The 26488-nt window shown below is 40.0% G+C and overlaps 1 protein-coding gene across 1 annotated transcript in view; it reads left to right on the forward strand.

Annotated features, from left to right (window-relative positions):
• Positions 1 to 26488, forward strand: part of CTNNA3 (catenin alpha 3) — a 1857428-nt gene that overhangs the window by 79231 nt on the left and 1751709 nt on the right. Inside the window, exon 4 of the mRNA XM_027840655.1 lies at positions 11035 to 11154. Within this exon, the coding sequence (XP_027696456.1) occupies positions 11035 to 11154 (120 nt within the window). The remainder of the gene's footprint in view (positions 1 to 11034; positions 11155 to 26488) is intronic.

The following is a 26488-nucleotide window of genomic DNA, read 5'->3' on the forward strand; positions in this document are numbered from 1 at the left end:
CAGCTACTGTGTCTCTTTTCAAGGACATAGACTGAGACTACCAACTGGTTTAAACATGGGCCCCTTAACAGTCATGAATGTAATAACAACTTCCACTCCTTACTGGCCAGGGTTGTATTAAAAGATGGTTATATTCAGGAATTCCTGATTATGCACTTCGAAAAAGTAAATTGTTCCTTGAGGAAATCCAAGATTGTGCTAAGTTGAAACTGAGCCAACACAGGGGTTAGAGGGGGAAAGGGAGCAGAGAAAGAGCTCAATATTGTCTTTCACTGGGCACAGAGGAGCACCTGCAGCAAATCTGTTGATTTGAGTTGGATTGCTGTTGCATTGGCTTCGACATTCTTGCTATTTTGAATGATTTTTTAAAACGGCATTTTAAAATGTATTTTATTATCATTCTAACTGGCTTAGGCCACATTGCTGATTAATCAATAAAAATTTATTCAGCACCTGTTCTGTCCTAGGCACGGTGTTATGCATTGGGCATACAAATAGACTAGTCAGGCGGTCTCTGTCCTTGCGAAGCTTATCTTTATCTCATGGGTTGTAATTCTCTTCCATGGAATTGGAACTCAGGGTTGCCATTATAGGACTTAGAATCACAGCGTCTTGGGTTTGGATGGGACCCCAGAATCATCCAGTCCATCTAGGCCAAGGTCAGAAGCCCATCTACAACAGACCATGCAAATTGACCACAAGCCTTTGCATGAAGACCTCCTTTGGAGTGCACCCACCATCTGCTGAGGTGACCCATTCTATTTTTTGATATGAAATTTGCCCTCACATTAAACTTCAATTTATCTCCATGCAACTTTTACCCATCACTCCTTGTTTGCTCTCTGGGGTCAGGCAGAACATTTCTGATTCTGTTTCCATAGGACGGTGCCTTATATACTTGAAAATAGCTATTATGTCCCCTGTTTCTGATCCTGAGTCTTCTCTATGTTAAACACCCCTAGTTCCTTTGGCTGATTCCTGCATAGCATGAACTTTTCTTTCTTGGTTTCTCTCTTTTGGATACATTCTAACTTATCAATTTCCTTCCTGGGATTTTAAATCAGAGACCTTAGAGATCATTTAGTCCAGGGGTGGGGAACCTGTGGCCTTGAGGTCAATGTGGCCCTCTAGGTCCTCAAGTGTGGCCCTTTGAATCCAAATTTCACAGAGCAAATACCCTTAATAAAAGGATTTGTTCTGTAAGACTTGGACTCAGTCGAAAGACTGTACCCAAGGACCTAGAAGGCCACATGTGGCTTGAGGCTGCAGATTCTCCATCCCTGATAGTTCAACCCTTCATTTTCCAGAGGAGGAAACTGAGGCATGGAGAGACTTTCCCAAATCACCAAGATGCTAATGGCACAGCCAGGATTAGAATCCAGGATTTTGATTCCAAATACAGCGCTCTTTCCATCACTCTAAATCTCTTTGGATTTAGAAAACTCTGGACTCAGTTATTTTTATTTTGAAGAAAGTCAGTGGGTTTGATCATTATAGTGAACTTTATTTCCTAACTTTCATGCATTTCTTATGCAATATTCAAAGTAGTTTAAGCACAAGAAAAGGAAGTGTCGATCCCTGTGGGTTTGGGTTGAGCTCTGATTATCAAAAGACAGGTAAAAGATTAGCATTGCCTTGGGGAGTTGATACAGTACTTATCAACTCCTCCTTTTGAGTGGGTTTTTAACATTTAATTTGGAAATTGGTATTCTGAGTTCACAGGCTGAGCAATGGCTCTCCAAATGAGTGGTGTTTATTTTTCTTTCACAGAAAATCATTCATTACTGTATTGGCAGCTGAATCTTTCTGAGGCCAGTGCCTCTTGATAAGTGGAGTTCTGCAGGTGATGTTTTTTCCCCTCTTTCTGGGATTTACTTTCAGGAGAGGGGGAAACATTCTACAAATCCATTCTTATTGGAAGCATTGTTGTGGTAGTTTGAAAAACCTTTGCTTTTAGACACTTAGTCATTCTTGTTTCAGACTCCATTCTCCATTCTCAAAATACCCTCCACTCCTGCCTCTTACCCCTACCCTGTCCTGCCCCTTCTCCAGAGCACTCCAAATTTGGAATCGTACTTGCACAAAACTTGAGACTTCCTAATTTATTGGCAGGAGGCTGCCAATTGGCAGGTGGCTCAGTGGACAGAGCACTGGGCCTGGAGAGTCAGGAAGACCTGAGTTCAAATCCAGCCTCAGACACTTAATAGTTGTGTGGCCCTGGGCAAGTCACTTAACCCTGTTTGCCTCAGTTTCCTCATCTGTCAAATGAGCTGGAGAAGGAAATGGCAAACCATTCCAAAATCTTTGCCAAGAAAACCCCTGGCCAGTATTGGTGTGCTACAGTCCACCCATTTACTAAGAGTTGGATGCAACTGAACGACAAATTTATTGGCATCACCTTGCCTGTGGTGTAGGAGGTACAAAAACTAATCAGCTTCACCTGAGTTTGACCTTCTGCTTCCCTATGAGACACCAGGCCTTCTATGATATTGCCAGATTACTTTGTTACGTGGGACAACCTACCTACTCCCCTACTGAACTTGGAGAAGGGTTGAGTGCCTGACCTAATCTGGATGCTGTGTCTGGAGGGAGCTTATCATGCCATCAGCGACTTCTCTCTCTCCAGATCATTTTACCTGTGGCCTGTAAGGTCCTTACTACTGAAGTCACAGCCTATCCTGCTTCCCTGGAGATCTGGTTGCTACTAACTTTGTGACCCTCAACAAGTCTCTAATCTCTCTGAGGCTTAATTTTCTTATCTCTAAAATGGGCATAATAACATCACCTTCCTCACAGGGTTATTATGAGGACCAAAAGAAATAATATAGAAAGAGCTTTGAAACCTTTAAAGTTCTATATGAATCATAGCTTTTATTCGGGTCCCTTCTTTTTCAGTGACTAGCATCCCTCTTATTAGAAATATGGAACTGGTTAAATCCTCTTGGCTGCTCTGAGGGTGATGTGGAAAGATCTCTAGGCAAGGAGTCAAAAGCCTTGGGTTCTAGAATCAGATCTGCTGCTAGCTGGCTATATGACTTTAGGCGTTATTTTGCCCGGTGTGGACTCTAGCTTCCCCATATGGAAAATGGTGATAATGCTTGTCTCAATTTACCTCTCTTCAGCTAGGTGGTACAATGAATAGAATGCTGAACTGGGAATCAGGAAGACCCAAGTTCAAATCCTACTTCAGACATATACTAGTTGTATGACCCTAAGTAATCTATTTAACCATGTGGGTTTCAGTTTTCTTATCTATAAAATCATGTACTCCAAAGCCTCCAATGTCCCTTCCAGTTCCAAATATATCATTCTATAATAACTTATGCTTTTTATAGTTGAAAGTTCTAAGTAAACGTATGATGTTTGTAATAACAATAATCATAGGCCAAACAGATGTCACATTATATAATGCTTTAATGTTTACAAAGCACTTTATAAATATTTTCTTATTTAGAGACAGCTCATGTCTTTCTATCCCCCACATAACTTGTGCAAAGCAGCTAATCAATAAATGTTTGGTGAATGAATGAGCATGTTGTTACATCCTGTTCCAGGTATTATCTTTAAATGTCTCCAATGTCTTTACAATGTTGGTTGATATGAATGGAAAGAACACTCAGTAAGCAAGCATTTATTATGGGCCTATTATGTGCCAGGTATTGTGCTAAGCACCAAGAACACCCCCAACAATAGCAATAACAACAATAGAACATTGAATACTACATTATTATAATGACCAAACTTGACCCTGAAGAGGAAATGAGGAAGTACAGAGGTGTATGTGGGGACAATGGATGCACAATATTGCATATATTGTCAAACTTGATTGATGTCTTGGTTAGTTTTGATAAAATGCTTCTCCCATTTTTTACTCTTTGTTATAGGCAATGACTATCTGGGTAGGGAAAGGGAGGGGGAGAGGATATGTTTGGAAAGAAAGCTGATATAAAAACCAAAGATATCAATAAAAATCTAAAAGGAAATCTGTTGGCTGGGCCACTTTAGCTTGACTTTGTTCCATGCTTGGGTCACTCTTGCAATTCCTCTAATGGCTTCCTTTTAGCAGAATGCACTTGGAATTGGGTTTCCATTTTCTGCCTCAGCAGAAACCATTTTGTTAATGAAAGACATTATCTGCCAGTGAGTTCTCTTGGAAAACTCGTTTTGAAAGTTAGTGGCTATAGTTCGCAAAAACCAACACAAGTTATTTTCCACCGTAACACTTTGCTACTATTGTAGTAGGCATTGTATTTATGTTATATATATTTCGTTCTCTCTTCTTCCACTTTTTTGACCATTGTTGCTATCTCCTTTGTTGGATTTGGAGTCAAGAAGATCTGGTTTTAGATCCTGCCCCTGATATTTATTAGTAATGTGACTGTAGGCAAATCACTCAACCTCTCGGACCCTTGGTTTCTCCATCTGTGAAGTGAGCATGATAACATCCACAGCACCTGCCTTCAAAGATTCTTGTGATACTCAAATGGGATAATGTGGGTAAACCATCTGTGTAAATCTCTAAAGCACTATCTAAATGGCACATTGTTAGTATTGCTGTCTAGTTCCTGTCCTGTACACACAGCTACTCCCCCAAGGAAGATTTTTCTGGGTTTTCTTTTCTTTTCTCTCTCTAATTGTTGGGAGGGTTAGTAGAGGTCATCTGGTCCAATCCCCTCAATTTATAGATACCCCAAATCATACCAGTATCAAATGTCAGAGCAGGGATATGAATCCAATTTTTCTGAATACAAATCCAGTGCTCTTACCACCCTACCAATCCATTCTCTCTTCCTTGGTGACCTGCTGCTCTCTTGTGGGTTCATTGATCATCCCTATGCAAATGACTCCCAGTTCTATAAGTCCATCCTGAATCCATCTCCCAAACTCCTGTCCCACATCTCTCCCAATCTCTAGTGAGTTGGGGGATTTTGCTACTGGCATTACTATTTATAGCATTGCTGTTCTCACCATCCTTTCCTGCTCTCCTAGTCTTCAGAATCTTTGGAGAGGTAGTGTGGTGGATTGAAAAGAGCTCTGGGTTCAGAGATGGAACGGTTGCCTTCTGATGACAATGACTGTGGTCACTGGCCCAGGGACCTTGGCTTGCAAGCTTCCTGGTAGATGGCATCTCTTTCCCAAGCCACCATTCAAATCTTACTGCTGTGGTCCATTTTTCCTCATCCTCTCTCATTTTACTGCTGGTGCACACATATATTTAATGAGCTCACAGGACGTGTAATATGGAGAGAACATTAACTTTGGTTTTCTTTTAAAATGCATTGTCAGAGAAAGGGAAAAATTTATTTGGGAATGAGGAATAATGCTGGGTTAAACCAACCATTTACTGGCAAAGGCTTCTCTGCAGAGCAGCATGTTGGGATCAGAATGAGAGCTGAGAGGAAGTAGCCCAACATTGTCTCCATTGTTTTACTTGGTGGAATGCTCATGTCATTATCTTTTTCATAATGGTATTTGATGAAAATCCCCCTGGGATGTTAAGAATGTGAACTTAGGTTACCAGGGTCTGCTTGTTGAGTTGAAGTGGCACAACTTGTTTTGGTACAACATTTTGTACTCAGCTCAGCATAATAGTTCTAGTAGAACATAATCTCCTCGAGGACAGGCACTGCTTCATATTTGTCTTTCCATCTCCAATGCCTTCAATGTAGCGAGCATTTAATATAGGTTGTTGTTCAGTCGTTTTAGTTGTGTCTGACTCTTTGTGACCCCATTTGGGGTTTTAAAACTTGGCAAAGATTCTCAAGTGGTTTTCTGTTTTCCTCTGCAGCTCATTTTACAGATGAGGTAAATAAGGTCAAGTGACTTGCCCAGGGTCACACAGCTAGTAAATATCTGAGGCTGGATTTGAACTCAGGTCTTCCTGACTCCAGGCCTGGTGATTTAACCACTGTGCAACCCACCTGCCCCTAACTTGATACAGGACCATAGGATAATAAACCTCAAGATGGAAAGGGCTTCAGAGGTCATTTAGACCCATGCTTTCATTTTCTACATGGAGAAACTGAGGGCCAGGGAGTTCAGTCACTTACCAAAGGTCACATGAGGAGTGTCAGAGATGGGATTTGAACTGCATCCCTCTGATTTTAGAGCCAGTTGAATTGGGAACATCTGTAGTTCAGTGTGGACCATAGTGGCCTATGGACCCTTTTTCAGAATAAAGTTGTTAAATGAATAAAATAAAGTATGTAAGATTACAAAGGAAACTAATTACATTGAAATAAAAATTCAAGGTGTCCTAAAAATCCTAGTGCAATTTTAAGCTTATTAGCTTAAATATGGGATTACCCAAATTTTTATTTATTAAAGTTTAAACTTGCATTAAAACTTTTGGGACACTTTGTATTAAAAAAGGTTCAGAGATTCCAGGTTGAGAAGATCTGTTTCAGGGAGATAACTTTGGAGCTAATGTGTTGAATTGAGTATGTATTTTTAAAAAGTACCCAAACCAAATTGAACTTTAAGAGATTTATAGTTTCATATACAGTCTCCTCTTTCTGTTCTTTTTATATAGAATTAGGTGCTTTTTGTTTGTTTATTTTTTTTAATTTGGAGCAACAATAACAAAATCCTCCCTCCCCCAATTCTGTATCTTGGGTTGTACAAAGAAAGACTGTAATGGAATGAAATCTTACCATGGTTGTTTGGAGAATGTTTTGCTGGATAGCAGTGGAACCAGGCAGCTTAAGGCACTAGTTTAAGGACTCCTGCCTCTTTAGAGGTGAATCTTCAGATGCTTCTGTGGTCTAATCTTTCTAAGAGCTTGCTAGATGCACATTCATGCTATCCCAACACATTTTTATGTGGGAAAGGTCTCTTGTTCAATACTGAGGGAGTATAATGAAGGAAAATGGCATAGTCTCTGTCCTCAGAGTTTGCATTTTAGTAGGAGGGATAGAACACACCTGCAATTGACTATTACAATATGACAGAATATGGTAGGAGCAAAGGAGAACTTGACTGAATGCCACGTGCGAGTTGAGGAAAGGGTTACAAATTTTACCTGGAGGTGGGTGGTGGCATTAGTTTTGGTATCAGGGAAGACTTCTTGAAGGAGGAGGCATCTGAGTTGGGCTTTGAAGACAAGGGAAGATTTCAAAAGATGGAGATGGTGATAGTGGGGGAGCTCAATTTAATTGTAAGTTCTGACCATTCTGTTTTATAGACATTTTGGTTTCCAAAGTGGGGTAGAAAAAGAACATTTGTGTACGGTACCCTGACAAAATCAATTTAAGAAGAAACACAGTCAGTCTAATAAAAGAGGGAGATGGTGACTGTTTAGAGAGTGCTAGAGAGAGAAGAAGCTTTTGGCAAAAGCTAAAGGTGGGGATGGCTACAATGCATTACAGTCCACCAGCTCATTTACAAACAGCTGTTTTTAGGGCTTTGAAGGTTATAACTGAGAAATTATAAATCAAATAACTAGGGACTTTGAGACAATTATGAATAAGGACCATGGGGTGGGGTCACACCTGACAGAAAAGTGGATATTTTGATTTTCTCTTCACAAGGTAAAGATGAGTCACTAAATGCTAGTAGTTCCTGCTCTGGGGCATTAGAAATGACAAGATAAATACAAGAGTCAGAAGATGGTAACAAGAAAGGATCTGAGCATAGCTGACAGGCATGCATGTGAGGAACTGTTTGATTGGAGGCAACTTCTGTTGGAAACTGATTGGAGGAATGCAGAATCTTCCTTCTTTGTGAGGAGCTGACTGGGCTTATAGTCATTTAGCATTGTCTACATCTGAGAGAGATGAAATCTCTCAGGACTTTGCCTGTGTTTCCCTTTACTGTGATCTGTGGCTTGAGAGGGAGAAATAGAGGGTAAAGAGTGTTAGCATCGACTTTGTCATGAGCCATACTGGTTGAAGAAGAGGTATAGCTTTGTTGATAGATGATTGAAGAAAACAATCCTCTGCTATTGGAAGAAGAGGCTGAGGAAAGAATATATAGCTCTGTCACTATCCTCAGTTTGAGAGAAGACAAACCCCACAGGAGCTTGCCTATGATGCCTTTTATTTACTTTCGTGGATTGCAAAGGGGAAACCTCTTGTATCCCATAGAGAGTAGACTTGATTAACTTGGATGATTCCAAACTTAAGAGAATTGCAATTTTCGTTGAAAGATTATAATGTTGATAAATTTTTTTTCTAAAAGAGCATAATGCTTTCTCAATGCTTTGACATTTCATGATTCTATGTGAAAAGATCTTGACATTGCTACAGTACCCCTAGGATAGCAGAGGAGGCTTTGTTTGTTTTCTGATTAGCGGGTGATGTGAGGTATAGACTATTTCACAAAAAGATCATAGACATGAAGATCTTCAATTCAGAGCTGTGAGTTGCCCCAAGCACATGACTCACCTTGTTCACATGCCTCACTGTTAGGTTTCTGAATGTGCTCACTCTCCACCATGGACTTGGTATGCATTGGTAGGAGAGCATCACCCAGGCTCATGGATAGACTGTTCTATTTTAATTAGTCTTTGACTGAGCAAAAGTTTGCACCATCAACTCTCTCACACATGAAACATTTGCTAAACAATAAGGCAAAAGCAAGATAAATGTTTGTAAATGGTCTAAAAAAGATGTTATTCTTAGCACCTTCTACCCTTTCCCCATTACTGTCACAATGAAAATAGAAAGGGGGCTATTTAGGATAGAGGACTGTTTTGCAATTTTTCTTGTTTCATTGGTTGGCACGATTCCAAATCTTAAATAATTCATACCTTATTTGTGAGCCTCTTTGAATAAAGCTGGACTTTTCCTCAATGAGGAGAAGTCTGTCAGACTGCAAGGGGAAGTTATCCTGTTTGGCAGGGATTGTACTCCTGGCCTAGCTTTCCAGAACTCAGGATCACCATCATAACAGAATAAAGCACCAGAGTAGGTTTTTTGTGTGGTTTAAGGCATTTTAAAAACCATATAAAATGCAGACCATAAGTGATAATGATAAAAAATTTGAACTAAAACCTCCCTCTTATTGAAACTTTGACCTTCAGTGAAATGATCTAGTAGTGTTATGCTTTCCATCCTTTTGCTATAACCATAATACATTGGAAACATCTCTATTAAGTTTTTGTTTTACTTTGAAGACTCATAAATATGTTTTTTCCTTTACTATATCTTGTATAATATAGTGAAGATATGTACATGATATGAGAAAGAACCTTTTTTTTTATAGGGAGAGAGACTGAAGAGAATATAGCTTGGTTCAGTCCTATTCAATTCAATCCAAACAAGCATTCATTAAGTACCTATGGTGTACCAGGCAATATACTGGTCACTTGAGATGCAAAGACAAAAACAAAGTAATCCCTGATATTAAAGAACTTACATTCTTATGGGAAAGGGGTGGGGGAATCAATTAATCACTAGGCATTTATTAAAGGTCTACTATGTGTCAAGCACTATGCTAGTCTGGACACTGTATATACACAGCTAAATAAATCTAAGGTAATCTGTGGGTGAGGAAAGATCATCTGAGGAAAGCAGAGGTGTTAGATGGCTGGAGAGCTGAGTGTTGAAGGGTCATAAGGATTCTGAAAGGTGCTGTTAAAGAGGGTGAGTGCTCCAAGTATGGGAGATGGCAGAATGGAATGAAAATTTCTCTTTCCTTTTTTTAATGATTGTACATAAAGCAGTGCAATATGAGAATAGGGGCACAAATGATATATGTAAAGATACAGTGGGAATTGTTTACAAATGACATACCTTGGAATTTTTGATTACAATCCTCTAAGGTGAGTCTTGTTTCCATAAAATCAGCAACTAATTCAATTTTTGTATGCCTTCTTTTTGCCTACTTGATTATTAGGAGTCAAACAATAAAAGTCCTGTGATGTGCTATAATTTAGCTCATCAACATTTTTCTCACCTGCTGTTTAAAAAATAAAAATGGGAGAGGGGATTTTTCCACTCTCCCACTGGAGAGTATTCTGATCCCTAGAACTGGTTTCATAGCTCATTTGCCTGGGAAGTGGAAATGTACAACTGCTTCTTGAAGGCTCGATGTGTGATTTTGCCATTGAAATGCCAGGCTTTGAGCCTTTTCGAAAAGAAGATATTGGACCAGTCTTCTTGGCTGGAGCTGGTAATGTGACCAATTCTGCCTAAATATCTCTATGCAGGGAGGCCTGAGTCTCTTCCACTCTAGCAAAATATCATGAGAGCAGCCACTTTTTCATAATCATGTGCTTTGATAATTGGAATTTGAGAGGGCTTTTAATGGTTCTCCCCAAAGCTTTCCCATTGTGATTTGAAAGAGTACTCTCACTATAATTTATTCTTTTAAGGCACCAGTGCATATTAAAATGTGACAATATTTTTGAATGAAGTGTGTTCTTTTTGTTGGGATGGGAACCAAAATTGCTTCTTATCCATAATTCAACTTGTAATTGTCCATGTAATACTAATGACAACAACAATCACATTCTGGGGTTATGCTTTAGCTGCCAACTTCTTATCATCACAACTAATTATTCTTTTTCATTTTGTAGGATAATGGGATGTCAGTTGTTAGCCCCATATCACAGATGGTAGAAAATGAGGGTTGGAAAGTTGAATGACTTTCCTTGATTATATAAATGTTGGCTTTGTAGGGAGTACTTAGAGATGACCTAGCCCACTGTTGTCATTTTACAGAGGAGAGGGAAGTGACTTGCCTAAGGTCACATGGCCAGTATGTGGCAGAGTTGGGTCTTTAACCCAGATCTTTTGACTCTCAAGTCAGCAGGACTTTTCCATTATACCACAGATTTCCTCCAAACAGTAGGTAATAGGATATCTCATAGAGCTGTGAGGTACCTTAAAGGCCATCTGAGCCAATCCCCTTAGATTATGGATGAGGAAATTGAGACCCAGGGTGGTTAAGCAACTTCTTCAAGGTCTCGAGGTAGTAAATGTTAAAGGTGGGATTTGAACCCAGATCCTCTGATTTCACAATCAGTGCTTTCCCCACAGCAGCACATCTATTTGATTGACCTCCTGATTTGTTTTTGTTTTTACTTTGCAGTTTCAGAAGACATTTGAGTCCCTCAAAAATGCATCCAACAAATCTGATCTGCAGAAGACCTACCAGAAACTTGGCACGGAGCTAGAAAATCTGGATTATTTGGCCCACAAACGCCAGCAGGTAAAAAGAAAAAGCCATGAACAATGGGAAAGTTGAATATTTTGTGTCTCCTTGAACGTCTTAATTCGCCTTTGTACTTGTCAGTTTCCTTGGAGGAGAACATGGCAGTGATGGTTCACAGGGACTTGGTCCAAAAATACATGAAAAAATGGAGGAGTATCATACTGACATGGTGTAATAATTCAGCCTCATTCTCATGCTCTCTCTGGGTTTATTTATCCCTTATCCCTCATTCTGATCTCCCTGCCAATCGATGATGGTCTAGTTACCCACGAGGCTGCTCCACTTAAGACAAGAAGGGAGTTTTGGCTGTTATTGGCAAGATTGAAGTTATTTTTGGGATTTATTAAAGGTCAGCTTGAGGAGAAAAAAAAACATAGGGAGATTTCATATATGGGTATACAAAATAAGGAAAGAAAATCATGTTGAAAAAGGTCCCTATGTGAGTTGACAATTAGTATGTTTGATTTACCTTTGAAATCTAGCTAAATGGGAACGTTTAAATAGAACATCCGATATCTAAGAGGTATAACATGCCTTCTGAGTACTTGAAGCAGCCATGAAATGCCTTCTCTGAAGCCTTTGTTCTTCCTTCTCTATGCCCCAAATTAAAATGAAAAAAGAAAACTTGCTTTTCTAGGCTTTGTTTAGAGCCAGAATTTGGTGGTCATGTTCTGTTGACATTCTCATGCTTCATGTTCACATCCATAATGGTGGTGAACCCTGAAATTCTGCCCTGTGTCAGGATTCACTGTCTTGATGCCACTGAGATTTTTTTCTGCTTGAGTTTTTTCAGTTTTAGATTACCACTAGGTGTCAGGGTTGGCCAACACTTCAGTTTCTATGGCCTCCTCTCAGCCCAGGCTGTTTGCTGTTTAAATTAGGAAATGTATTAGACTGCATGAAATTTGGGAATGTGTGCAGTGATGGATGGCATCTAGAAACATGACTAATTAGCTTGCCTGCATGGCTGGGTGCTGAGTTCATTACTAAGGAGAGCTTACTTTAGCATAGGGATAAATGTTACTGTCTTGACTGGCATGGCCTAAGTCCAAGTTTTGGTCCCATTGGATGGGGCCTTTCATAACAAGGATTCCTATTCTTGGTAATTGGTCATTATTGTTCATTCTAGGACAATATCCTTTGGAAGAGGACTGTTTTTGCCTTTTATTTGTATCCCCAGCGTGAAACCTAGAGCCTGGCACATTGTAAACACCTAATAAGTGCTTGTTGATTGATTGATGAAGAGCTGGGAGAATTGTATGCTTATTGTAGTCATAGCTTTACTTCTCAGAAAAGGTTAATATCAGAGCAGCTCACATTTAGATAGGGCATAGAAGATAGAGGGCTAGCCTTGGATTCTGGAGAACCTGGGTTGAAATCTTGTTTTTAACTCATATGGGCTATGTGTTCCTGGGCAAATCACTGAACCTCTCAGTGCCCTAGGCAACTCTTCAAAACTCTAAGTTAAAGGAGAGTTGCTTATCTGCATCTGTGGAGTGAGTTTTCATATTGGGAATTCCTAATATTGATGAAATTACAGTTTTGGACCAAAAATAATCACTTATTGCTTTATTGTGAGAACTCCATCCGGCAGGTCCCTACTTGGTATCAAAGATAATAGTTAGAGCTGAAAGGGAACTTAGCTATTTTGTCCAACCCCTTCATTTTACAGATGAGGAAACTGAAGTGCAGAGATGTCAAATGACTTGGGGGGGGGGTGACACAGGCAGTAACAGGTTGGATTTGAATTCAGGTTCTCTGACTCCATATCCAATATCTTCCCATTATACATAGCTACCATGTAGGTATGCAGGTCTTAGAGAATTGCCTGAGCTTTGGAGAGGTTGAAATGTTGCCCGTGGTTATTGTTTTTAATTTATTTGAAACTTTCTCTCCTCTTCTTTGTCTACCCCAAACTGTCCTTTCATTATGTCTCAGTGATTTTTGGGATATTTTTCCACTTTTCTCTTCAATAACTACTTTTTTGGGGGGATTATTTTTTAGGAATGTTTCCACCTCTTCAGTGATTCCCAGGCTGTCCCTTGGGTAGGGGAACAAACCCTTGTCTCTCTATTCCTCCAAAGACTGATCTTAATAGTAGCCTTTCTAGGTAATGGGGGTGGAGATAGTGACTGATTAGGTGGTGATTTGGAGAGAATGAGTCACGTTGAAAGGAGTGGATGAGACCACATGATTCACAATGAAATCTGGAGACTTTCTGGGATCACTAGGACTATACTGGCTAGCTTCTTTTAGAGCTGAGCTATTGGGATACCTGAGTACTCTTGTACTGGTGAAAATCTTGGAACTAGCCCAACTGTATCATTGGTGCAATATTTTTGAGCTCTAACTCAGAAGTATAAAGGAAGATGAGAAGAATGGTGAGGGGGACTCAGAAATGATGCCAAAGATTCATTAAAGTAACTGCAGCTGTTTCATTAGAAGACCTTGTCAGTGGTATAATAGGTGCTTAATAAATTCTTGTTGACTGACTGACTGAGGTTGGTAGTATTGAATCTTTGTTTCAAAGGTTGTCAGCAGGAAGAGAATTAAGCATAAGTCATAGGACCTAGAACTGGAAGGGACTTAAAGGATCATCTAATCCAATTCCCCCACTTTACAGATGGGGAAACTGAGGTCCATTGGTGGTGAAATGACTCACTCCATATCACTTAGTAAGTTACTGGGATTTGAAAGCATGCTTTCTACCACTAAGTTGAATGTTCTTCTCCCTGTGCCACACTGCTCTTTGGCTCCATGGACAGAAGATGAAACCATTTATGGAAGCTACAAAGAGTTAGATTTTTGACTCAATATGAATAAGAATTTTCTTACGATGAAAATTGTCCAAAAGTGTAATGGGCTACCTCAAGAAGCCATGAAATCATCTATTCAGACCTGGAAAGGATATTAAATTCAGTAAGTCAGTAAGTTAATCAATAAACATTTAGTAAGCACTCTACTACATGCCAGGCACTGTGCCAAGCACTGAGGATTGAAAGAAAAGCAAAGGACTCCCTGCTCTCAAGGAGCTCCCAGTCTAATTGAGGAAATAGTGTACAAATCATGTACAAACTATGGACAGGATAAATAGAAAATAATGAACAGAGGGAAGACACTAGAATTAAAGAGGAATCAGGAAAGATTTTCAGTGGAAAGTGGGACTTTAGCTGGTGCTGAAGAAGGCCAGGGAAGCCAGGAGGTGGAGATGAAGGTGGTGGTGTCATCTAATCAACCTCCTTATTTTATGGATGAGGAAACTGAGGTTTTGAAAGGTTTTCATTTACTTGTGATCAGAAAGGTAGCAAGTACTAAGGAAGGTTTGGAACCAAGATCACCCTTACTTCATGTTCAGCACTATTTGGTATGTGAGAATGCCTTTCTAGTGGTTGATTCTCCACTACCAGTGGTCTTCAAGTGGAATCTGGGCGACCTTTTGTCAGGCTATTGTAGAGAGGATTTCTATTTAGATAGATGACCCTTTAGGTATTGTCCAACTCTGACAATCTATAATTTTAAGCAATAATTTCTGTTTTTTAAGCACCAATTTCTGAGATTCTCTCTGATTTTTGGGAAAAGGAATAAGCATTCAACCTAACAATATAGAGTGTTAACTCTCATTTTTCCTTCTACCACCAAGGTTTTGAACTCTTATAAAACTCATTCATTCTTCAGGGTTTTCTGGCTCCATGTGGTTAGGAATCATAGCTTATATTTGTAAACTTTGCTCTCCTGGGAGAACTCACTGTGTTGACATGGTATGTACACACTATTGTATAATGGCTACTCATTTACATACACACCTGAATGCCAGAGTTCTCCTACTTATCATTAATGCTGCATTTTAGATTGGCTGATCTCACTGGCCTCCAATTAGGGTATACCATATCTGACTCTTTAGGTTTTCTCACACCAACCCCTTTCCCGAGATCTTCTTCTTTCTTGTCACACATCCAAATTCTAGAATTATTAGCTTTAGAGATGAAAGAGACCTTAGAAAACTTTGGAGTCCAACCTCAACATTTTTACTGACAAGAAAACTGAAGGCCAGAGATTGAAAGTGATTTTGGAGTAAGTTGTAGAGTTAGAATTCAAATCTAGATCTTTTTGCCTCTGAATCCAGTGTCTTTTGCTTTGATTCATGATGCCTTTTATCTAATCATCGTCTTATATGTCAATCCAATTCCACCCCTCTTTTTAGGCCCACTCAATTCTCATCTCCTTCATGGAGAGCTACCCAACTCTGCCACCAGCTTCCAACACAGCCTGTGTTGGCACTTAATGGGTGTTTGTTGAATAACTGAAAGACTGACTCATTTCCTAGCCAGCTCTTTCTTAATCTTGTACATAGGCTAAAGTTTGTTCTACAATCTAGCATTTGATTTTATTTTAGTACAACTGAAAGCTACTCATTTTAAGTTATATGTAATTGCAAATTACAGTGCAAAATTTATGGAGGTTGAATGATCACTTGTCTGAGATGTTGCTGAGGTGAATTCTGCTCAGGTATGGTTGGTACTTGATGACCTGACTCTGACGTTCTTTGATTCTGTAGTTGAAAAATTTCTCTCTTCAGATAAAAGATAGAATAAAAAATTTAGCACATCGCTTGGCACATAGTAAACACCAAATCATTGAATACCAGGCATACCAGTCTATGATTCTATCTATACATATCTATCTCTCATCTATCTCTATTTATTTATCAGTTAGCTATATATCTTGATCATCATCTATCTAGATTTTAGGGATACAAAGGACTTCAGAGGCCATCTAATTTAATTTCAGCTCTCTGATAATAGATTTTGAGTTGGAAGGGTCCTTAGAGGTCACTAAGTCCAACCCTATCATTTCACAGATGAGGAAACTGAGGCTGAGAGACATTTACTGACTTACCCAGGATCATACAGGCCCTAAGCAATAGAGCTGGGATATAAAGCTGTGTTCTTTGGCTTCAGATGCAGTACTCTTAGAACTATCCCAAAATGTTCCAAGAAAAGTGAAGTGTTTTGCTCAGGGATACATGGTGAATGTGTGAGAGAGCTGAAACTAATGACCGCATCTCCAATCCTTTCCACTATACCGATTGCCTAAGTTACAAAGCAGAGGTAAACAAGGTAGAGAGTCATCTAGAGTACCAGATAAGGATGCAAAATAATAGCAATTACTTTTCAATAAATGGATATATTTTGAATGCCAGAAAATTCTAGTCTCCATGATACACAGGTTTTTAATTGGAGATATTTCAGTTGCATGTGGATAAAGATGAAGGGGGACAGTACCCAAGCATGATAAAGGCACTAAAGCACAGTGGTTAGAAAGCTAGCCTGAGGAATACTTGAGTTTGAAACCTGCCTCATCTACTTACGATCTATATGACCCTGAGTAAGTCAATGGACCTTTATCAGTCTCACTTAGCTCACCTGTAAAATGGGAATAATAGTTATACCCACCTTACAAGGCTGTTGTGACAAATTTAGGTTACATATGCAAAGCACTTTGCAAACCTCAAACCACTGCATACACATTAACTATTATTAATAAGTCCTCCTTTCTGACACATATTAGCCAGATAATCATGGACAATTCATGCAATTTCTTAGTGCCCCAAGCAACTTTCTCAGACTAAGTTACGGTTGAGTTACTGCTCTGCATCAGTGGATGGAGTTCCCACACTAGGAGTTTCTCACATTGATTAAATCACATGTACAGACCTTTTCCCCCACAAAACCCAACACAATATGTGTGCTCGTACACACGTATGTATGAGCAATGATCAATTCTTACATATAACATATGCAAAAATACTGTCTAGTTCTGCTCAATTATAATCACTTTGAAGATAGATATATACTTATTCTCTCCATGGCTAACACAGAACCCAGCATGAAGTAGGTGTTCAAAGAATTAAACTGAGGAAGTTTTTTTTTTTTTTAAAGAGAGTTGGCAGTTAGTACTCTCTGTCATTGAATGTCTATAGAAGAACAAGCCAATGCACCCCTCTTCTCCCCCCGCCCGTGGGGGTATTTGGCTGTGACATATTAAAGGTGGCATGTCTTAGATAAAGAATAAAATTGAAGTCTTGAGTGCTGGTAGTCATGTCAATCTGTTGTGGAAGAAGGGTCCTAGACCCGATGTTCCGGCTGAGGGCCAGCTCTTGTAATCACATACTGTGTACCTAAATTTCCCTATTGTTTCAGTTGGATGTCATTTAACAGGACATCACCTCTTCTTTTGAGATGATTTTCAATGTTAAACAGTTGTTAATTTCTTTCATTGAGATGATGGAGTCGATCTTTGTAGATAACACCAACGGGGCATTGTATATTTAGTACCTTGGAGAGCACCATTTGAATTGAAAAGAAACTCAACCATGTGGATTTTCCTCCTTCAAGTCTTCTCTAGGTTACATGTTCTCATTGCCTTTAACTGATGCTTATATGACATGACATCCAGTCTACTCACCATACTGGTCATTTTCTTCTTAATATTTTGAGGCTTGCCCTTTCTAAAATGTAGTGCCCAGGGCTGATCACATTAGTCTAAATGTTGCAAGACCAGGTCAGGGTGTGGTGGGACATTTGCCAAGAAGTTTCCTGTTTGATGCAGAGTAAGATTGAATTCACTTTTTTGGCTTTCTCTTGACTTGCTTTGAGCTTACAGTCTACAAGAACCTCCAAATCTTTTTCACGGAAAATATTTGTCTGGTCATGTGTCTCCCACCCTGAAGCAGCAATAGAGTTTTGTTTTTTTTTTTTTTTGGCTAGGCAATGGGGTTAAGTGACTTGCCCAGGGTCACACAGCTAGTAAGTGTCAAGTGTCTGAGGCTGAGATTGGAACTCAGGTCCTCCTGACTTCAGGGCCAGTGTTCTATCCACTGCGCCACCTAGCTGCCCCAATTTAGTGTTTTCTTAATAAGGGAGGCACAACACTGGTTTATTTAATGGATAGATTATAAACAACACAAGGAATAGAAGGTGGGAGATTCCAGGCATAATCTTTAAGTATGTGAGGAGTTAAGGACATGGGGGCATTAAAGAATCATAGACAGACCTGGAGGGGATGTTCAGATATTTATTCCAACTCATTACACAGATGAAGAAACTGAGACTTAACAAGTTAAAGGATTTGTCCAAGGTCACAAAGTAATAAATGGTCATGCTGGGATTTGGTTGCAGGTCCTTAAATCCAAATTTGTAACTGTTCTCCACTATAGCATATTACCTCTTATCTTAGCTTTTTCATAATGGATTTGTAGAAAAGTATTGCTTGGCTGGGCATGTGAGTAAAGTGGAATATAGCTAAGAAAAAGCTATTTCAGTGAATTGGGCTCTGTTTTTAACAGGAATTTAAGTGACTTGAATGCACTGTATTTTTCTGGAGAAATGTCATAAATAATGGATTATTTGCTTGAGCAGGTCAACTGTATACACAATATGTTGCGTTATGCATACAGTAATATACTGTGCCAGCACTCATAACCCCTCTCCCTAAGGTTTAGGAGAGCACCCATACTCCCATTCCAAAGGCGCACAGATTATCTGATATAATGTAAACTCTTGAGTAGAATGATAGCAGGAATTGTTTCATTCCTTGTCTTTGAGTTGCCAAGGTCTAGAGCAGTGCCTGACATAAAAGTAGTCACTTGTCTCAAGGCCTCAGCTTCCTTACTTGATTCATTGATTGCTATATTTCTTCGAAAGGCATAGAGCAGCTTGTCCATTTGACTCTTTTTGCAGGACAATCTCAGTCCTGGTTTGCATATTAGAAGTGGTCTGCAACTGTGTTTTAAAGGTCTTCAGATGTGACTCAGCCCCCTGCACCTGGAAGGACAGCTCATTGGAACGGCACGGATGCATTTCATAAGATAGATTGCCTCAAGGGTTTTAACTTTGGTGTACGTTGGTGCAGTAGGAGGTGCACTAGGTTGAGAGCCAGAGGACCTGGGTTTGAATCTCAGCTCTTCTATTTACTATTCTTCTGACCAAAGTCACTTTTCCTCCCCAGGCCTCAGCTTCTTCACTTGTAGAATGAGGAGACTGGACTAAATGAATTCTAAATCTATCATACTATGACAGTGTGATCCAACTGTTACCTTGGGCAGCTAGATGGCAAAGTGGATAGAGTGTTGGGCCTAGAGTTAGGAAGATCTGAGTTCAAATCTGGTTTCAAACACTTACTAGCTGTTTGACCCTGGGCAATTTACTTAACCCCATTTGCCTCAGTTTCCTCATCTGTAAAATGAGCTGGAGAAGGAAATGGCAAACTACTCCAGTATCTCTGCCAAAGAAAACCCCAAATGGAGTCACAAAGAGTTAGACAGGACTGAAAACCACTGAACAATAACATTAATAACTGTGACCCAAGATTGATAAGATGTAACACGTACACCTGACCAAATTGAAAGCAAAACTATAACAGTTTTCACGATTCATGGTCTAGATAGCAATGCTTCCTTTAGACCATCCTTCCCTAAAATAAGCACAGTAGGGATAAAACCCTTCTAGCCATTGCCTCAGCTCCTCACCTTAGAGTGTACTTTTTTGGTGATGCAATCAGGGTTGACTTGCCTAGGGTCACACAGCTAGTAAGTGTCAAGAGTTTGAGGCTGGATTTGAGCTCAGGGCCTCCTCACTCCAGGGCTGGTGCTCTATCTGCTGCACCACCTCACTGCCCCAACTAGAGCACACTTTCAATCTCTTTTCTTCCCTCATAGGGTAGAAAAGAATAATTTCCATATAGCATAGGGACAGAAAAGAGGAAATAGAATGATGATGCCCAGGAGATGTGAACTCCTTGAGGGGAGGGACCAGTTATTCTTTGTCTTTCTATCCTCATTGCTTAGCAAAGTGCCTGACACAGTGAGGACTCAGTAAATGTTTACTGATTGATTGTTTGATTTGTTGGATATCATAAAGATATAAAGTAGAATTTCTTACCAGGATTATTCAACCCTAAAATGGAGGATGTGGCATGCTTCTTTCTGAAGATCTCGGAGAATTAAATGTAGACCTCTCTCCTGTTGTTTTGTGGCAATCTGATCTAGAGGACAGCTGGACAAAGAAAAGAGACAAATTATCTCTAAATGGGAACTTTTAAGTACTGATGATATACTTAAGGTTGAGTTCCTATTCAATGAAATACGCTGATTATCCCACTAGGAGAGAATGTCCCCGACCCCATGTTCTGTCCAACTGTCACCAAACTGTAAACAGCCCTTTCCTTTGATTTCTCTTCTTCATTTAAAATATATTCATGCCTACCTTAAATGGGTGGGGAAATTCATCAGAGTCATCACAAGGGGGAAATGGCTGGGACTTTACACTGGGCTGCCAAATTTAGATATCTACGAAAACATTTATAGTCTTTTGACAGTGTAGAAACAACAAAGCTTTGTTAGGAAGAATAATGAGTTGAAATAATAAGCTACCAGATGGTGGTCTGGGTTATATTCCTTACCCTCTTCCACATGGCAGCCTCTCCAGCAGTGGTTCCCCACCCCTCAACAACTGAGTTCATACATTAAGTATGGTGTGTGGTTCTTATCTCATGTGCAAAATTTCCTTGTTATGACTTTGTGACCCAAGTTTATTGGCGTTGGTCACCCAGTTATTCAATAAATATTCATTTAGTGCCTACCATGTGCCTAAAAACATGTCAGGTGCTGTGCTAGGTACTATGCATACAAAAAGAATGAAATATACCCAACAATAATGAATCATTTTATATGAGCCCTTTAATCAAAGTCTCAACAAAATGATTGTTTTATACCTTCTTTATTACCCATTTCCCTGGTGATTTCAAAGCACTCTAGATTTCATTTTAAAATGGTGCCTCATACCAGAGTCAAAACCTTGCTCATACCACATGTATCTTATCTCTTATTCAATTATACAGTCACTTGTTCCCAGGAGGGGTGTGTGTGTGTGTGTGTGTGTGTGTGCGTGCATGCATGTTTGTGTTTGTGCATGTGCACATACACTCCACTCCGTCATTTTATGATGCAGAGACATCAGGAGGTTTACAAATGACTCAAGGTCATTCCACGTTAAGGGCATATCCAGGATTAAACTTCAAATTTCCTACTCTTGAGCCCATTACAATACCCATTTTACTACTTCATAAACTACTAAACATTATGGAGTGATTGCTTTTTCTGTAGTTACAGTCAGAAGAAAAAAAAACTACAGGGTATGTCTGTCTCTGTGTAAGTTTCCATAAATTTGTATTTGAATGAACAACATGTTGACTACTATGCAGGCGCTTTTCCTTTTGAAATTTGAATATTATCCTCATCATCCTCACCAGGCTCACCATGCTCACCATCCTCACCATCCTCACCATGCTCACCATGCTCACCATCCTCACCATCCTCACCATCCCCACCATCCCCGCCATCCCCACCATCCTCCCCATCCTCACCATCTTCATCCTCCTCACCTCATCATCCTCACCATCCTCCTCCTTTCAGATATTCTAGTGGACTTATTTCCTATCCATACCTGTCCATGCTGAGCTGGGTCCCTTCCTCACTTTCTCTTGACATCATGAGGCACACATAGGCTGTTCACTGGTTATTTCTCTCTCTCTCTCTCTCTCTCTCTCTCTCTCTCTCTCTCTCTCTCTCTCTCTCTCCCCATGGGAAGAGTGTGATTCCTTTTCCCCCCTCATCTATGTCTTTGACGACTCCCCTTCCTTTGCTTCTCTTTGGAGAAAGCCCTGGTCCTGGGGTCATAAGGACATGAATGAAAATTCCAGCTTTACTGCTTGCTATAGCCTATGTAGGCTTGGGCAAGGCAGTTAACATAACTGAGGCTCATTTTCCTCTTCTAAAACATTAAGGGGCTTGATTAGATAGATGACTTCCGAGGCCCCTTCCAACTCTACCTTTATGTTTCTATCATGTTGGGAAAGTCATGTAATCTCTCTGGGGTTCAATTTCCTCATTGGTAAAATGTTTGAACTAGGTGACTTCTAAGGTCCCTGCTAGCTCAAAATCTGTGATCTAAAAGTGAAAGGGGGAAGCTACATGGCTCAGTGGGTAGGGTGCTAGGTCTGGCGTCAGGAAGACCTGAGTTCAAATTTGGCCTCAGACACTTTCTAGCTGTGTGACCTTGGACAAATCACTTAACCTCTGATTGCCTAGGAGGCAGCAAGGTGGCTCAGTGGATAGAGCGCTGGGCCTGTAGTAAGGAAGACCAAGATCAAATCCAGTCTCAGATATTCACTAGCTGCATGAACCTGGGCAAGTCAATTAAGCACGGTTTGCTGTAATCTTCTGGAGAAGGAAATGGCAAACCATTCTAGTACTTTTGCCAAGAAAACCCTGCTGACTGTACGGTCCATGGGGTCATGGAAGGGTTGGACATGATTGAACAACAAGTGAGATGTTTGGATTAGATGGCCCCTGAGGTCCCTTTGAATTCTGTATTTGAGCCTATCATCTGGAACAAGTAAAAAAAATATCTCTCTGGGCCTCAGTTTCCCCATCTGTACAATGAGAGGGTTGGAGTGGATGGCTTGTGAGTCTGCTTCCCGCTCTGAATCTGTGACCCCATGATCTTTGTTGGCAATGTGTTTCTGCCTGCTCACACCTACTGTGGGCCTCTCCATCGCCTTCTGGGTGATCATCATTTTCAGCTCCTCAGAGACTGCAGTGTTCCACAAGTCACTGCCATACACCAACGATAGTAACTGACGTTAATACATGACTTCAAAGTTAATGAAATGCTTTCCAGCATCTCACATGAGCCTCATGACAGCCCTGTTGAAGCAGACGCTCGACATTTCATTGTCCTCATTTGACAGACAGGGCTCAAAGCAACTTGCATCATCAGGGTCACTCAGGAAGCCTTAGAGGTAGAGTTTGAACATGTATCTTCTTGGCTCCAAGGCCATTCCTCCACTCATGATGCCCGGCAGTGACGTCAATAGTCACGGTGTTTGGGAGAGTTCTGTTGTGTTTGCAACGTTCCAGAGAGGCCCCTCTGGAGTCCTGAGATTGGATTTTCTTCCTCTTCCAGTTGCCTCCTGGAGTTTGGTTTCTCAGCGGGACTTTGGGAACAATGTACGAATGGAACTTGCTGAGCTGTGTGCAGTAGCAGAGATTTATGGAATCTTTTACAAGGTTGTTTGCAATGAGATATTTTGCTTAGTGGGCAGCTTGTAACTGTTTTATATAAGGAAATGTAGATATATTTAATGTTTTGTTGTAGAATGTTTTTAAAGTTTACAAGGCTGAATAGAAATTTCTGAGGTCATAAAAATGTCATTGCATCAGGGTCTGTGCTTTCCAAATTGGCTTGCCCCCTTCAATGACTCAATTTCATTTGCTAAATATTTATTAACTGCCTACTATGTGTTAGAGAAGTACTGGGCATGCAAAGACAAAAAGCCAACCAATAAGCATTTATTCCTCACCTTCTATGTGTTAGAGAAGCACTAGGCATGCAAAGATAAAAAAGCCAATCAACAAGCATTTATTAACTGCCTAGTATGTGTTAGAGAAGCACTGGGCACTGTAAAGACCAAAAAAAAAAATCAAGCGCTTATTAGGCACCTGTGATGTGCATTCCCTGATCCAAAGACAAAAATGAAAGCCCCTGTTTTCAATGAAAAAATGAGTGCCTCAAGGAGCTTATAGTCTAAGGTTGAGATGGGGAGATTATATACAATGTAAATAAAAAAATAAATACAAGGTAATAATTATAGTAGCTAACATTTATGCAATGCTTAAGGTTTTGAAAATATTCATATATATAATCTCTTTTGATTCCATAACAACTCTGTTAGTTTGATCCCATAACAACTCCAGATACTGTTATTATAATGCCCATTTTACTTATGAGAAAACTGAGGCTCATATAGTTAGAAAGCATCAGAGGCCTGTTTGAACTCAGATCTTTTTGACTCAAAGTCCAGTGCTCTCTCTACTGCATGATAGGTAATTTGGTACTAGAGAGAGTGCTCACAATGGGAGGACTCCCGGAAGGCTTCATGTAGGAAGTGGCACTGAAGAGGAACCTTTAAGAAAGCTAAGGATTCTGAGAAACATCGGTGAGTGACTTCCAAGCATTGGAGACAGTTTGTGTAAAGGTATCCAGGTAGAAGGTGGAGTTCTAAATTTGTGGAATAGCCACTGGGCTAGTTTAGTTGGAATGAGGTATGTGAAAAGGACTAATATGCATCAGGAGGGGGAAGGCAGGTTGGAGTAACTGGTGTAAAGGACTTCTCCATGTCATTGTGTAGGCTTCAAGTTGTACTTTTATTTGAAGAGGAAAAAGCTTCAGCAGAAGTGGTTGAAATCATAACCAAGTCATTGTCAACTTAAGCTTCTCTTGTGGTCACTATAGTCATGGGTACAGTGTTGTCAGGACTCTGGGTGTGCTTGAGGTAATCATTGCCAAGACTCTTAGTCATATGCAAACATTAAATCCAAATCTTCAAACGCAGAATCCAAATCTTTCTGGAAAAAGTAAGAAAAGAACTTAAATTTCTATCATAGTTTAACAGTACATGTTTCCCATCAAAATAAGCTTTTTGAGGTTAGTAGTACAGATGTTATCACTTCCATTTTATAGATGAGGAAATAGAATCCTTGAAAGTTGGTGTACCTACCAGGATCCCAAGGCTCGGTAGCAGTTTTCTTGTGCTCTATCCACCATACTACCCTTCTTTTTCTAGCTTTATCTAGGTTGCTAACCATGATTGACCTCTTCCCAGAAGCCTAGAATGGGCTTTGGCGGACAAGTATCAGTAGTCAGTAATGGTAGGAGTCCTGAAGAATTTCAGTCCTAAATAAATGTAAGCTTTCTCTAGGGTGAGTTGTTTCTAGAACATTTTCATGATTTCTCTTTTCCTGGTGGAGACATTTGCATAGTGCCTAGCACACCATTCAGTTCAGTCATTTTTCATTCATGTCCAAGTCTTCGTGACCCCATTTGAGGCTTTCTTGGCAAAGATACTGAAGTAGTTTGTCATTTTCTTCTCTAGCCATTTTACAGATGAGGAAACTGAGGCAAACAGGGTTAAGTGACTAGCCTAGAGTCACATAGCTAGTAAGTGTCTGAGGCCAGATTTGAACTCAGGAAGATGACTCTTCCTGATTCTAGGCCTGGCATTCTATCCACTGTGTCACTAGCTGCCTTGACACAAAGTAGGAACTTAGTTAAAACCTGTTCCCTATCCTCCTCCCCTTGATTGGGCCTCTGGGATCTGGATCCTTAATGCCTATTGGAATTTTGGACTGGACTTATACCTATCCAGAGGATTCACAGGAGACCTGTAGCATTATAACCCCCTTGAGCTTGTCAAGGTCTTTGAAAATCCAGGGCACAATCCAGAACTTCAGTTGTTCAGAAGGTTGGTTTGAATGAGAAAGTGGAGGAGTAGGAACTCCCACCTAGACCACCTCCAGAACATGTGTGGGGGCTTTGGTGCTTATAAGTGGAAAGCCAATAGTGTTCTGTCTTGAAGTAGAAGGCATAAAGTCATTGCAATACTGTAATGGCAATAGTTCACATTCTCAAAGCATTTTCCTTAAGACCACCTTGTGAGGTGGTTAGTGTAAGAATTATTACCCCCATTTAACAGGGAATGAGACTGAGACCTAGAGAACTTTAATAACCTACAACAAAATGATGTAATGCAACATCCTTTTTAAGAAATGAAGTACACAGCAGAGAATTGTGCATGAGGATGGGGCAGATAGTTTAACACAGTACCCCTGTTCTGAAGGAGCCTTTAATAGGATACTAAGACACTAGCACAGATAACTGGAACATGTAATATTACATAATTAAAAAGCTATGATCCCAAGGGCTTTAGGAAGTTGCAATGCACAGCTAGTAAGTGTTGGGGACAATGATATTTAAGTGGAGGATTTTATTAATTTCCAACATGCTGTTTCATTTTTGCCAAGATTTCTAGGGCCTTGTGAATTAGTAAGTAGCAGGATCATGATTTTAGAGGCAAAATTAGGATGCATACTTATGTACTATTTTTTATGGAATGGTGAAAAGAACACTGCATTTGGATCTAGGGAATCTAGATTCCAATCTCCCTCTACTATCACCTACATGACCTTGGGCAAGTCACTTCTCCAGATTGGGCTTCTGTGAATTTGAGGGAGTTGGAATAGATGACTTCATAAGTCCCTTTCAGCTCTAGAGCTATGCTTCTATGATTATCTGATCTTGAGTAAGACCCTTTCCACGTCTGGGCCTTCATTCAGCTGTAGAGCTATGATTCTATGATTATCTGATCTTGAGTAAGACCCTTTCCACGTCTGGGCCTTCATTCAGCTCTAGAAGTATGCTTCTATGATTATCTG

Source organism: Vombatus ursinus, unplaced genomic scaffold, assembly GCF_900497805.2.
Source record: "Vombatus ursinus unplaced genomic scaffold, bare-nosed wombat genome assembly UNPS02014847.1, whole genome shotgun sequence".
In the NCBI taxonomy this organism is placed as follows: domain Eukaryota; kingdom Metazoa; phylum Chordata; class Mammalia; order Diprotodontia; family Vombatidae; genus Vombatus; species Vombatus ursinus.